This window comes from Tinamus guttatus, unplaced genomic scaffold (assembly GCF_059628265.1).
Source record: "Tinamus guttatus ecotype Peru unplaced genomic scaffold, ASM5962826v1 Tinamus_guttatus_pri_ptg000150l, whole genome shotgun sequence".
NCBI lineage: Eukaryota > Metazoa > Chordata > Aves > Tinamiformes > Tinamidae > Tinamus > Tinamus guttatus.
In genome coordinates, this window is record NW_028288684.1 from 3370441 (window position 1) to 3386247 (window position 15807).

Consider the following 15807-nt stretch of genomic DNA (forward strand, 5'->3'; position numbering starts at 1 on the left):
GCTTTCAAAAAGGAGATAATATTTCTTGATGCCTTTTAAACAGTTTGCTGTTCTTTTCAAGGCCTATCATCAATTACCAGTGAAAAAATGACTGAACATAGTATCGGAAAATTTTCTCTAAATGAATAAAGTATTCAAGAGAAGAAATATATTCATAAAGACAATTTGGCTCAGAGATCCTATAAGCTTAAGTTCTTCTTTAGTCAACAAGCACTTTGGCCTTCACAAGTAGTTAGCCAACATCAAAATCCAGTAGTGCTTATCACGCCATAGGTTCACTTTTAAAAATTGAAAACACCAACTCCAGCATAATCTGCATGTTGTTTGGCTCTGAAGAGCTGTGTTTCTGGACTTTTCAAACTTTTCTGTTGAAAACTGTATAGTTAATGGCAGAACACATCCTTCTAATAAACAGTTGATATCTTGGAGGGACGATATTTGTAAAAATCTAACTGTGAAGCAGCACACAGCTTGGCTGCATTGACTATGGCCTTAACACTTTTTGACTTTCCTGTAGTGACTATCTATAACCCTTAAGGCTGCTGGGCAATGAGAGGAGCTGGTCTGTCCCTGGAAGAGTTTTGCAAGGGCCGCAGCAGTTGGCAAGGAGACCATGCACTTTTCTTCTTCTGAGACCTCCCCATCACTCACAGTTACGAGTGCTGCTATGCCAGCAACAGAAACAGCAGTGACATTTCCATACACCCTTCCCCTGGTCTCCCAAGTGACTTGGATACTGCCAATATAGCAAAATTTGTAGGGACTCAAGTGGAAGCAGGACTGGGCTCTGCTCACGTTCTGCGATAGCGCAGAATAGCACAGCACAGTACGGGGCTGCAGTCTGTCAGCCTGGTAGGTCACACTTTGCATTCTGAATCATGTCTGTGACCATTCAATTTTAATTAATCCACATATTTGATTTTAATTAATTCACAGCTAACCACAGGATCTTGTACGCAATACTGCTAGGTATTTTACAGCAGAAATTGAATGCTGGGTTACATCTGGGGCAGGTGGAGTCATAAGCCAGGCTATGGCATAGCAAGAGGCAGTGGGATGTGCAAGATCATCCGTTCCTCATTCCAGCATCTCCAGCCTCTCCTGAGGCTGATGTGGGAGAAGGGCAGAGCCACTGGCCTTTTTCCTTCCCATCTTTTCTGCTCTCTGCAGGCGCACTTTGCAGGTATGCTCATGTCCCCGCTCCACACCGGGGTGCACCTGTGAAATTACAGAGCAGGATTTGGCCCAGGAAGTTCCTCCCAGTGGAAGTAATTTCATTCCCTACTGGACCTACTTATACATGTATAAACATCTTGTGCCTAGAAGGAAGGACAGTTATAGGAGCTATACAGTACATAGTTACCAGCCATGGTGATAGTAGGCAGATCTGAAAAATCATCTTTTTGTACTGGCATCCATTAAGAACAAGCTGCAGCATCAGTGAAGGATGAAAAGGAGTTGTGTGATATTTATGATTCAGCAGCAAAAATCCTTGCCCCCTCAGAGAAGCAAGCCATCGGGTGAATTATATGTAATGTGGTCCAAAAATATCTCTATACATTTCCCAGTGAACATATTTAGTGTAATTGCTTTACTAAGCTAACCAAAAATTTCAGAGAGTCAAAAACTGAAATATAGAGACTTTATACAGAGAGATGTGGTAGTACAAATAAACAAAGGTAATATTATTCAAGAAATAGGTTTCCATTTTGTTTTATAAAAATCAATAAATACTGAAAATAATAATAAAAATTTTAAAAGAAACAACACCAAAAACTTTAAGTTGTCCTTGCACTCCATTTATAATTTAAGCTAAATTTTTCAGTATGAGTTTCATCAACTCCTTACCTTCTTTAAATAAAAGAAAAAAAAAAAAAAAAAAAAAGGAAAGAAGGCAGCAGTACACCAGAAAAGGAGTCACAACTACAGCAGAAAAATGACACATCCAGTTAAAACCATATTACAATTTGTCAAGAGCGCACATAAATCTATAGGAAAAAGACAACACCACCATTACAGGCATGAAACAATGACTGAGTACCATTTCCCTTTTTGCAGAATGAAGCATTAACTTTAGTAAAAGGGAAAATGAAGGTTAAAAATGGAAAGAAAAAGATAAGGAAACTTTAAAAGCCATCTCTTTGTGATAGTCTTCTAAGGCAAGTGTTGCATGCAGAACCTCCCCATGAAGCTTGACAAAGCCGTTCCATTCTCTGTGTCCTCCCTCTCATGGATTTTTCAGGAAGAAAGGTTTGAGAAAGCAGATCTTTGGGAAGAAATGCTACAGACTTCTAAATTAGTGAAAGAACTTCCAGCATCACTATTATATTCTGGGTAGGAGGAACTGGAAGAAATTATGTTTTTAAGCCTCTGAAGTGCAATGATCAATAGCAAAAGCAGAAAAGCTAAGAGACTAAGGAATATAGAAACATATACGTAGACATTGGATAAACGTTCTGAAGATGAATCCACCGAAGTTGAAAGGGATGTGGGATACAGCTCCAGAAAAGTCCCATTTTCCATGTTTCCTAAAAATCCAGATGAAGGGTCAGGTTCTGACATTTTTGGTTTTGTTTTTTTAAAATCAACACAGATCTTGGATTTAAAGGCAGTTTTAGCAGCATAACAAAGGGGTTATTTTGGACAACCACTTTTCCATCATAGTGAAGATAGATGAGTCAGCTGGTGATCAGATTTATCCCTTACTGCTCAAACTCAGGGTAGGGTAAAATTGTATCCTTCCGAACTGAAAAAAAAAAAAAAAGTAAGATTAACTTACTAACAGAAAATGTGATTTAATTGTGTCAATTGTCTGGGACAATTCCATTCTTAACAGTTACAAATTATTATTTGTTAGCATTAAGCTGCAGTTCATAAAGCATTAGCTAACTACTATCTTTATGTGGATGTTCTGCAAAAGCACATAAGAAAGAAGGAAGGAGAACACAATTTGGTCTATCAACCAGTATATGTTCTTCAGAAGAATTTTAGTAAAACTGTAAGAGTTGAAAGATGCTCAAGTCTAATGTTGTCACCAGTGTGAGGTTTCCTAGAGAACCATGAAACCTGGGAGCCCTTGATTGACCTAAATGACCCAGAAGACATAGACCCCAAAGGTGCTACAGAACTTCCACTCCTCTACTTCCCTGGGGCCACCGTGCCTAATTCAATCTTAAGCCTCCTCATACACATCCAGTTCACAATCCATCCATCAGGCCTAAGAAAAGAAATATGGATTTTTGTCCTTAACAAACTTTGTCTCCACAGTCTTAGAGAAAGAGAGAAAGAGAGAAAGAGAGAAAGAGAGAAAGAGAGAGAGAGAGAGAGAGAGAGAGAGGAAGGAAGGAAGGAAGGAAGGAAGGAAGGAAGGAAGGAAGGAAGGAAGGAAGGAAGGAAGGAAGGAAGGAAGGAAGGAAGGAAGGAAGGAAGGAAGGAAGGAAGGAAGGAAGGAAGGAAGGAAGGAAGGAAGGAAGGAAGGAAGGAAGGAAGGAAGGAAGGAAGGAAGGAAGGAAGGAAGGAAGGAAGGAAGGAAGGAAGGGAGGGAGGGAGGGAGGGAGGGAGGGAGGGAGGGAGGGAGGGAGGGAGGGGAAAACTATCCAGTATCCAGTGCAGGAAGAAATAATGTTATCCATTTGAAATAAGTTGTTCCTGGACTAGCTAGATCTTATCACCAATTCCAGGTGCCATTGTAGATGACACTGCACTCTTCAGTGCAGTCTCCTCTATTTCTTTGCTGATATTCTTATGGTTAATTAAATTCTTCTCATCTAACTCACAATAAGCAATATCTTGCTCTTCTGAAAACCCCACTGATTTTCATTGTGGAAGAGAGAACAAACACTGTCAATATAAGTCAAAAAGACAGAATCAGACCCTTCAAATAACAACACGATCATTTGCAAGTCCCTTGTACATCACACAACTGATGACGCACCTCCCTCAGTTCCCAGGAGCCTTTCAACACTCTTCCCTGCAATGCTCTGCCTCATAATTTTTCCTTTAAACATATTACTACTACTAACTTGGCAAAGGATCTTTTTCTGCAAGAAGTTGACACTTTTTGATGCTAGCTGTGACCAAAAAGTCCCCACTGTCAACTAATGATCCTTAGGAAGGATAAGACACTGTTCAGCTCGTGTTGTTTCTTCTCTGTCAGAACATGAAAGCCTAGGGAGACACCCACTGAAAATGCTAAGAAATCATTGAAATTATTTGCATTGAGTTACCCACTTTTTTGCATTTAAAAATAATTTTAGTATGTTATGCTATATGCCAAAAAGCCCTAAGTGCCTGAATAACAAGAACTACTTTAAGCAGCAGGCATAATCCTATGTTTTAAACCCTAATTTGTTTTCTACAGTGCAGAGCTATATTTGCACTACTGTATGACAGGACAAGGCTATTATTCTTCAGTCTCAGGAACAACACATAAGGCACATTTTCCATTAGAATGGCTAAATTCCCTTTTATCCTCAAGGATAGGATGGCCACATAACAACTGTCTTTGGGAATGAATGATGGCCAGTCTAAACCCTAACCTAATCCTAGACTAGCTCTAATCCAAACCTAATGTCTAGACATTGCTTGGCTAGCCGGCCAGAATCATGCCAAGAAGCATGGTAATAATTCAGCTGGAGAGATGATGGAAGGCCGATGACCTGACTTGTATTAGTATACTAGTATACACATGTCCATAATGTTTTGAAGGACAAAAAGTTATACTCTGGATATTGTTTTATTGCAGAGCTTTTGGTAGTCTTAATTAAACATCCAAGGAGAACAAAAATATTCAGGACTATAAAACTGCATATGCAAATATCAGATAAAAATCTTCTTAGTGTTGCATAAAATATGCTCAATCAAAACCATTTTATACCCTTAATATTATTTATCCCCCAAGAAACTGCATGTATGGTACATTGTTAAATGAGTCACAACAGACTGAACGAAGACAGATCCTTATGAGATTATACTCCTTTTGAACTATCTTTAATTTAGTGATCCAGCATTAACTAATGGAACAATATGTGTTCATTTCATGTTCTGGAAGTAGTTAAGCGTCATATAGCTAATTTATCCTTTTTAAAAGATAGGCTTTGATATCAAAGATGTTTATCCTTGATTACTCATCATAATGAAAAGCAGATCCATTATTAATTGATTTTCTCTACAATAACTTAAGAAATTAATTCACATAGATTCTTTAACATGGCAGAAGTTAAAACACTTCAAAAATTTTCATGAACTTGTAATCTGCTACATACTACTTTTACTACTAAGAATTTTGGCCTCAGTACAAGGAAGAACTTTGTCATAGGACTTTCTTTGAAGCTAGTGGAAAATTTATGGTTGTAAATAGGACTAATCATGAGCTTAAAGTTAAGCAGAGATATAAGTGCTGTGTTAGATCATAGCCTTTATAGGTCTTCCTATGTTAACTGGGTTATTTTTAAATCGCATATGTTGCAGTGAGATCAGAGACATCATAAACTCTGATTCCAAGTGACTATGGCCAAATCCCACTTGCCTCACTCACCCCAAGTATTACCATAAAATGTATCCAGCTAAAATAACTCTTTGCGTAGGATTTTTTTAAATAAAAATTCTCTTTTGTATCACAAATTTTTAAAATATGGGCCTAAAATGTAATGTCATACTCTGCCTAAAGGATCTTTACAAATCATCTGTATCCTGTTGAAGTTAACAGTAAAGTCATATGGGATGAACATGTTCAGTCATAACATTTAAGTAGTATTGATAGGAAGAGTATAAAACAGGTATAGAAATCAGATGAATCCTACCCACATCCCTGTTCCCGGGTGCTATCCCAGCATTTGCAAAAATAAATGGAAAACAGCCAAATATGCTCAGCTAGTGAGGTGTGGTATTGTAGTGTGAAGGATGGAAAAGCAATCTGGGATGGGGAAAAGTAGCCAGGCAGCCCTAGTGGGGCACGAACCTCTACCTGGAGGCAGAAGACACCTCCCAGCCCTTGCTAAGGGAGCAGACCTAGTGAGTACAGTACAGCCACTGGTTTAGATCAAGTCTCTGCAGCTTCTGACGCAAGAGGTGATTAACGGCATGTGGTGGCAATGGTAGCCACCTGACTGCTCTTATGGGGTCTATCCCTCCCAAACAAATACCCCCCAGTAAATCCACATGTCTTCTTCTTCATTTTTTGGGAATAAGTTTGTGCATTACTAAAAAAAAATGAATGGAACATCAGAAACACCAAAACATCGAATTCAAACTTTGTCCCTGTAAAATCATTGGGGATTTTGTCACTGATTTCAAAATATTATGACAAAATTGAAATTGACTGGGTTTAAAAACATCTAGTCTTTTTGAGAAAGAACCCTAAACTAGGTGTTTAAAAAACACCCAGTCTTTTTGAGAAAGAACCTTAAACTCATCAAAGAAATCAGAGCTAAGGAGTCCAAGTTTTCAAATTCTGTAATGGTCTCTCTTTTCTGGTTGGAAATTTTTTTTTTGTTTTAAAGTGTGAACTTAAAGTGCATAATTCATAAGAAGAGATTGATGAAAGGCTCTTCCTGAATAACTAGAGATGAAGAGGATCTCCTACTCTGACAGAAGAACGCCTTACCTCTCTTTTCCTTTGTTCAGCTTCTGAATAACCAGTTTGGAAAATTCCTTACACAGGAGAACTCTACCTTGGAGACCTCATATTTTTGTGATGCGGCTAGATCTGCATTACCTTCCCAGAGGCAACTACGTAATCCCAGTGAAGGAACATGCAACTTGAAGAGACTTCTTGAGTGGAGTCCATCCCCATTGCTCTGCAAAGCATGGAATCATCTGCTCCCTTTCATACACTCCCTGCGAATTTTCACTCTGTTACACAGGCTGAAAGGTTGTTGCACAACCCTGCTGCTCTAATGGGCAATCGGCTTGTATAAATTTACTAATTTCAGAAGTCAGCTCAACAAAACTGCTCAGAGAATCAAGAAAAGACAGACTCTACCTTCACACTCTGCTGTCTTTTAGACATAAAAGGGAGCAAGACCTTATCCCGTCACTTCAGATCCAGACAAGACAGCCAGCACACATGGTGGTTTTTTGCATGCTGCCCTTTTTCAACAGAACCACTACTGAAGTATTATTCTCCAAATGAGCATGGTTCGTCCATTCATTTCCACACTGTAACTCATTTCTCACAGGTGAGGATAACTGCTCTTATTCCAGGACTAATGACAGGCACCATAGGCAGGCTCAGCTGGAGTCTGTCATCTTTTCTTTTATCCCCTGATAAGTGGGAGGTAGGAAAACCGGCCTCCACTGAAAGCAGGGCAAACTGGGGAGGTAAGGGATAAAGTAAATCACTTCTATACAAGGACTAAACCCCCGCAAACCCTCATTTGCCATGCAGTATCATGTCTGAGTAGCTATGCCAAAACTTACCAACTGTTCGCACCTTTCCCTTGATGGCACAAGACATAAACCGTATTTTTTCAGAAAATTGAATTATGTTCAGGAGTGGAGGCCTCATCCGTTAGTATATGCCCTGGGCACAAAAATATATGTAATATGTGTAATTTTATATTGAGCATCACTGAGACAGAAGTTGTCTCCCTGTTCAGTCTAATGTGAATTTTAAATGTGACTGCAGCACTCTCGAAGATGACATGCAGTAAACAGCTTTTTCAGAGAGTCTTGGTGTCATAAATCCCTTACAATCCAGTTGCCTGTATTGTATTTCCCTGTATATCTTGATGTAACAACTCTTACCGAGGCTCTAAAAATTGAGGAGCAGGAACAACGAAGAGTCTAGCAGATTCTTTTTTTTTTTTTTTTAGAATTTATCAGACACAGATAAGCACTTTGTTTTTTTAGTTCTTGCTGACTTTTGTGATGACAAGCTGAGAAATATTTTGGCTATTTCAAAGGCTTCAAAGTCTTTCAGCAGAGAGCAGACTGACATCAAAGAAAATCATTGTTTTTGTTCTAGATAAGCTAATAAATTTGTTACAATCTCCCAGCAACTCTTTCTTTACTGGTAAAAGGTATTCCAAAAAGTACCCCCCCCCCTGTTTTTTTTTGTAAACATGTAACATTGTAAACATTAAAAGATTGGTTAATTTGTTTTTAAAATAGTTACAACAGTGAAGTCCCTTGTCACTTCACACACCAGCGGGCTGGTAGTGCCCATCTGCCTTCCTTTCTTAGTAAGTTGAATTGCTCTCGGCTGATTTCAGCCAAGTGTAAACACAAAGGCAGGGGGTGAACGTCTCAAAGAGATAAGGCTTCTTCAATCTACTTGAAAATTGCTGACTCCATAGAGGTCAGGGTATCAATAGCATGCTAAGGACATTCGCAAGACAGACTTCCCAATCTTGATGCAGAACACCCCCAAGGCTGACTTGGGAATGTCCTCCTGATGGTGAGGGGTCTGGGTGGATAGCAAATGGCAATCAAAGTTGCTGTCCAATAATCCGGACAGGAAGGAGCTAGGAAAGGAAGGTTGGTTGCAAGCCAGTACCTTGGATCAGTGCAGCAACTCTTTCCTCAGCACTAGGCAGGCAAATCTTTGTTTCCAAAGGCAGAGGAGAGGCAGAGGACACTCATTAGAGCTGACACTGATCACCTCTATTAAAGAACTCACAAGCGTGTTCTCCGCTCTCTTTTGCCCTTTTGGAAATTTCAGTCAGGAGTGAGCAGATAATGCTATCACCCCGTCGTGACCTGAGAAAAACCCCGCTCCTTCATGCAGCATCAGGACGGAAAGAAGAGGAGGATAATTGGGCAGATTCCCAGAAGAGAGCCCAAGCGAAGAGCAGTGCCAATTCCAAGAGGAAATCTCTTGATTGTCAAAGGTTCCCCCTGACCAGAACTCTTATCAGAGCAATTACTTCCAAAAGCTGGCATCAAGTTTTCATTACGTGTGTTAAAAAGATTAAGGTCTCTTACGAGCTTTGCTAATTCTATGCATGTTCCAAGGCTAGCAAGCTTCCAGTTTAATTCTTCCATCTTCCTCACCCCCATCTTTTTTTTTCTACATTTGTTTCCTGCAGTATACAGACTATATTGTCACATATCATCTTTCTGGATAACTTTACACAAAAGCATTTAATGCTATTAAAATCATTTTACATGCTCATGCTGAAAGATTGAATGAACTTTACACACCAGGAACCCTTCAACCTTGAAAGGCAATTCACTAACCTGGAAAAATGTAGCAGTTTAACATCATACAACTAAATGAGACAATAGCTCTGAACAGAAAATAATTTGGTAACATTTTATGCCAGTAGAAAATGTAAAATGATTAGGTAGGAAAGGCAAAGAATGATCGCTCTCTTGGAATTTAACAAGAATATGATGCTTATTACTTCTTATTCTTGCATGAATGCCTCTGGCAATTGAATGACCAGAGTAATTAGGATACCTTATTTTAATCTTCATATAGATGGATCCTCCAGGAACACAGAATCCCTTTACCAACTACGCCTGGGGACCAAGGTCAGTTACCTACCGACTCAATAAAAAAGTGCATACAAGGAAAAGAAAAAACTATTTCCTGCCACAAGCAAAGAATGCCTTTTAATTTATGATCTAATTTCATTTTTTATTATGATCTAATGATTTCAATTTATGGCTTTTAAAATCCAACAAGACAAGTGCTCACATGGCTTTATTGCAGGTTAAAATAGAGATATATTTTGTTTGGGGTTTTATGTAGGGATTGAGAAAAGGAAACTTCCAGAGCTGTACATATATGTAGCTTAACTCAGATAGGCTCAAATGTACCTATCATTTGCACAAAAACGATCTGCACACTATACAGTCATTTACATCAGTGTAAAGTAAATATACATTGACCTGGGATCAGATCTGTAAACTGTCAGTTGAATTGTTTCTTAAAAGTTAGAGAAAAGGAAGCAAAATACCCTCACAACAACAAAAAGAGACTTTCCAAAATTAAAGGAATAAAATACTTACAAGCTGGAAGGTGTAGAGATGGAAATAAATACCCAATGCACAAGCTGTATAGTTTCTTATCACATTCAGGTCTGAAGGGACAGTAAGCTGAGAAAAGCCCCTAAAAAAAGCAGATCGAAGCCAAGGAGTTTAGTAATGACTTGATTAAAAAAAAAAAAAAAAAAAAAAAGGAAGGAAGAAACATAGGAAAAGTGCTGAATTTCTATGTTTTCCAGCACCAGAAATTTCAGTGAAAGACAAATCCAATGGAATCCTAGTGCCCAGTGTGTTATTTATTTCTGCTAGCCGTGTCCTTCTACAGTCCAGTTACAGCATTGCATCTCTAATGAAAAAATCATGCAATTCTCTTGATTCCTGCTTTACAACTATGCATTTATAATACCCATCTCCTCTTCTTGTGCAAAGTGTTCCAGGGTCTTGACGGCCTGCTGTCCTCTGGCACTGCTTTCAGCATGAGAGATGTATATCTGTATTCTAGTTCACTTCACGTTATCACCTAAAGACTCCTGCTGGGAATCAGCTCTTTCAGGATTACACACTCTTTTATATATATTCTCTTTATCTCAGACAATCTGCAGTTTAAATTCACTTACCTGAAAACCCCAAATTGAATACAGTCTACGCACAAGGGCAGCGAGCAGATCTTTGTGGGCTAAATTCATCAAATACCTAAAATAAGAATCCAGGCCTTGCACTGTCTTTAATAAAGCAAATTTAATTGATTGTGTAGGAAGAACAATCCCAGGCAATGCAGAATAAGACAATAGTAGGGCCACTTTCAAAAAGATTCTCCACTCCAGGAGAAAAAAAAAAAAAAAGGAAAATAAAAGGATGCTCACACACAATCATTATCCCCCTCAAAGCTCTACCCTTTCAGCACATTTGGTCTGAACTGCATTAGAGAAACTGTTCTCTGGGGATGAATGTAAATGCACTGTTATGATGCTTTCATCCCTTCTATCACTGAATCACTTACGTTCAAGCCCGTACAAGTTCAACAAAGAAAATTATCCGGTACCGCTTTTAAAGTCATAAACTGGTGAAACCCAAATGTTTGGATTACGCTGATAATTCTCATGTTCCACCCAGAAGGAGTCAGACGGTGCTCTGAGGACCTTGCCATGTAGCAGGACAGGTTTGTGGCCGCTGCTGAGCCCCCGAGGTGGCCTGTTATTTCTTTAAGAAAGGCTCTCTAAAGGGAAAAGGTGTGAAATTCTGCAACAGGGACTTCAGCTTCAGATAGAACAAATGTAAGTGACTGTGCTTCTTTTCCAGATCTCCTCTATCTCTGCAGGGTCTTCTTCAACACATCTCCCCCTCATACTCCGAGCACTGCTCCTGCCCATTTTGCCCTTCACTAGATATGACGCCGCGATCCCTGACAAGGTTAAGGGAACAGAGCCCACAAAATCTCGAGCTAATTAAACATGCCAGATTTGCAGTGCAAAACATAACACACCCTCAAGGCTCTTTAAATGTGTGCGTTCACATTCGAATGGCAATGGAATGTGGGGAACTGGAGAGGTCTGAGCTCCTAACTACCTTTGTGGACACAGAAAGCCTTAGACACAGAAATACTTAAAAGATTGAGACGCATTATCTATAGGAGATCCTTTTGCACAGGCAGCTCTATCTCAGGATCCGTCTTTGTCCCTACTCTGTCTAACACCTTCATGGCTAGTCTCATGGTCTCAGTTACAACATTAGCCCATAGGCAAGGCTTGTGCTGACCATGCTTTAATGCCACAAAACTCAGCCCGAACAAACCTGCTGTATTTATCCTCATCACCAAAGAGGAGCAAGGAGCAGGAGCAAGGCCCTGTCTGTCCCCATGATCCCTCAGGATGTGAGTGGGGTAAAAAGTCCCATCACTGCACACCTGGGACCGCAAATGGGGCCTCCCTGGTTTCTGAGCCACACAGGCCTGTATGTCTGAATGCCATCCAGAGGAAACAGACTTGTCGGGGAAATTAATCTCCTCCCTATATGTTTGCTACAAATATTTATTTCCCACTGTTGTTGGAAATTTCATGTAAAAAAACTTAAGGTTACTTTAAAAAAAATTAAAAAGAAACTCAAAAGGTCACTCTTAAGTCTGTTTTACCATAGCAAACAGTCATGTTTGATTATTTGGTGTCCAGTCCTAGCTTTACGCCATCACTTTTACATCTATTGCCCATTTTCAGCCAAATTCCACCCCAGGCGATCAAATGCCTCAAGGTTAACAGGAGAAGATGATTAAAGAGTAGGGACAGTTCAGCCACTCATTTGGTTCCCCCTAACAGCTTTGGATATGACAGTTGGCCTCTGCAGTCAAGCACAGCAGCTAGAGGATGTCACCACCAAAATAACGTGAAGGAGCAGACTCCAGGTGCCCAGAGAGATGGCAGTTGAAAAGAAATTCTTCTTCAAAATCAGCCCCTGCAGAGTATCTAGCTTCCATATTTTCACTGTCTGTAGAATGACTTTTTGTTTGCTTTATCGCAGCCACCAAAATGAAAAGTTTTGTTTCAATAGAAAATTTAGTATAGTATTTAGTGTAGTATAAAATGTAGCTGCTTACCTAAAAAATGAGCATTTTCACAAAAGGAAACGAAAAAAAAGGATGAAGCAATAACTTTCAGTTAAAACCCAAGTTTAGCAGTGGAAGGAGCACCTGAAAATAATTCAGTTGATTTCGTCCTGCCATCTCCTTTTGTGACCTGTTGCTGCTGGCCCTCCTTGCAGAGGCACTGCTGGCTCTGTGGAGGATCCCCCTGACATTGGTAGGGCTCTGGGGAGAAGCCACCATCCACCATGTGCGTGGGTGACGTTGCTAACCTCAGCACAAGCAGAAGTGGGATCAGGTCTGGTAGCTTCTGCCTGGCTCCTGCAATGGGCTCCCCACGTGCACCATAAGCCTGGGAGCTCTGCCCACTGCTTGGCCACTTTGATGTCCTATAGACATGGGGGTCTTTTATCACACTACACTAGTGACACTTGGACACTGAGGTTTGTTAATCCTATAGGTGAAATTCCTGAAGGACAAAAAAAAAAAAAAAAAAAAAAAAAAAAAAAAGAATTAGAAGCATCAGGCACCAAGAATTTCATTTACCAAGAATATAGACTCAGTATTTCCAAAAGTGAAGAGATTTAAGGTCTCCACGACCCCAGCTGGGCCTGAGGCAGCGCATTCTCCCCAGCGCCAGATGAGGTGGTCACATGGGGCCACAACCACCCTGCTGTGGCCTCATCTTCTCTGTAGGCTTTGGGAGCCATGACATAAATAAGGGGCTCTGCTGAACAAGAAATGACTCTTGACTTTGCTGCTCAGTCATTAGTCCTCAACTAATGAAGTCGTGACCTAGTAATTGGAGCTAAGAGGAATCAGAATATAAGTAAAAGAATATATGGCCCATAACAAACCCTAAAATGTCAAGCAGATTTCATTTTAATCTCCTTAAAATCCTGGCACATATAAAATCTGTACAGTTTAGTTAACAGAAACCTCTGTTAATTCATCATTTTGTTTCAGAAATTATCCTCCCTGGTAAAGCAGATTCAGTACCAACTACGTACTGTGGTTGCAAATTTAAACATCAAGGGAATTTCAGTCACAGATGCAACATCGCAGTAATGCTGCTTCCCAGTCCAGGTGCCTCAGCCTGCTTTGCCAAGAGGCATAAAGAAAAGGCCTTTTCCTTAGATCCTCTTTTTTTCTCCTCAATGAAATATCAGAAAGGCATCTCCATCCTGACAACATTCCTTGTTTCACCAGTGCAGGCTGCCTGCTCTCCTTTGACAAGGAGACTGCATTACCACACCTATATACATGTGCACATTACTACATACTTCCACTATGTGTAATAATAAACAAAAAGTTAACAGTATGAAGGCAAAGGCAGCTGTGGTGAACCATGCTGTCACATGTAAGCATAAGGGGGCAGGATTGCACCTGAAATACCAAAAAAAAAAAAGAAACAAATAAGGATCATCCACTCCAGTCACAGGCTACAAAAGGACAGCTGCTGGTGGTGGATAGAGTTGTCCGTACTGCATTACCTTAATGGCATCCTGGCCTTAGAGGACACCAGTGTGCTCAGATTCGGAATCGCATTTGCTCCGGTGACAGGGAACATGTGGCAGCACGGGCGAGGATGAAATGGCCACAAAAGGTATCACAGGAAAAGGGAACATGCTGGGATGCACCAAGGAAACAAATGGTGGCTCGGGCACCTATACAGAGCCTCATGAGGGTGCAAGAGAAGCTCAGGGAAAGGTAAGGGACAGCTTGAGGGAGAGTGTGCTGGGGGCATGGGCTGATCAAAGCGAGGAGAGCAGGTCTTGAAGAAGAAGGGGACGAGGTATGTAACATTACAGGGAATGCTGCAGATACGAAGTGCCTGATGCAGTGGAGAAGAGGGGACAGTAGAGGACTGACAAAGTTGCTAAAAAGGGGTTTTTTGCAGCAGCAGTACTGTGGATCAGCTATGCCTTAGCAGGATTTCCTTTGTGCAAACCAGGAAAACAAGGTGGCTGCAGTCATGAAGACAGAAAGGCAGTGCTTGCAAGGCAGCATTAGAGGTAAAGGTGAAAATTTCCTGAGACTTTAGTATTTAAATTCCAAGTCCCAACCCCATCAGAAATGTCAGATTTTCCAGGATCATCTAGATGTAGTCTGCAGTCGAGCTAATTCCTCTTTTGTCTCCTGCAAGGTGTCAGGACAAAAAGTGCATTCCTCTCTGCCTTTGCTGGAAATCCACACATAATATAATTTATTATTTGCACTGCACCAGTAAAACCTAATTATGAACCAAGGCATTCAGGTACAAACTATCATCTCAGACAACCATTTTCATCTGAAAAGGTTAACAATATGCAAGTGGCAATAACTTTCTTATCCAAGTATATTCTTACATTTATACTCACCTGCTTGGTGATACAGTACTAGGGCAGACTGGGATGGTGAAACAGTCCAGGACTCCACTCTCACCAGTTCAAGATCCTACAGGATTTCTCCTGTTGACTGTGATGCTCACGCGCTGGGTATGGTAAAGCCAGCAGCAGCGGGCAGGCAGGCAAGCCTGCCCATATGGAGCAGAGAGAGGAAAGACTGGGAAGCATGAGGGAGGTGAGCGTGATAATCCTGCCTCTTCCCTCACCCTGGTCATAGGCACAACCCATCCCAAGAAAGAGCTGGGGAATGCAGACAGCAGGTCCCCAGCCACAAGCAACAGCCACCATCCCTAATGAGGACGAGCTCTATGACAGCAGAGAAGAGACCGTGGCACTTCAAGCTCTCCTTCATTTCTGTCTGCTCAGGCACTGAGGACTAAGGGTTGAAATGCAAAAAGTAAAAGCAAAGGAACTAAAAAATCCACCTTCAAGTCAAGTCATCCCTCAATAGAATAAAACGGCCAGCACCTTGTATGTTGTATGCTCTAGATTTTACGTGTTGCTTTTATGCATCTTTCTCTCCTTGTGCTACAATTACTTCCAAATTATATTTAATAATGTTTACTATGTATTTCTAATTTTCTTTGCTGATATAAATGTCAAGCAATTTGGCAAATGCTCAGCCTTTTACCACTATTTTCATAATCTCCCTCCCACTGCTGTTGTGCATTTGCAAGGGTTGGGAGAGTTTGCTTTCCTTGCTTTCTGTACCAAACTTCATTACCTCTACAAAGATTATATTGTACAAACTGGAGCTTTTAGCTAGAGACAATGCGTTTGGAAAGGGCAAATTCCTATACATTCACCCAGTTTTATTTTTCCCATATTGTCATGTCCAAGTTCAGTCATATTCCCAGTACACAGGATAGACATTTTATAAATTATTTGCAGTGGAAACAATTCCTATCCTGTCAT

General features: G+C 40.5%; 1 protein-coding gene across 1 annotated transcript; it reads right to left on the bottom strand.

The window, feature by feature from the left end:
- Positions 1 to 2089: 2089 nt before the first annotated feature.
- SERTM1 (serine rich and transmembrane domain containing 1) lies at positions 2090 to 2758 on the bottom strand. Its single transcript, XM_010223601.2, has one exon. The coding sequence runs from the start codon at positions 2560 to 2562 to the stop codon at positions 2239 to 2241; it is 324 nt and encodes a 107-aa protein (XP_010221903.1). The 5' UTR covers positions 2563 to 2758; the 3' UTR covers positions 2090 to 2238.
- Positions 2759 to 15807: the final 13049 nt, after the last annotated feature.

Bases quoted from the DNA above. Each gene is read 5' to 3' on its own strand.
- SERTM1 (XM_010223601.2), bottom strand. From the start codon at position 2,562: ATGTCAGAACCTGACCCTTCATCTGGATTTTTAGGAAACATGGAAAAT.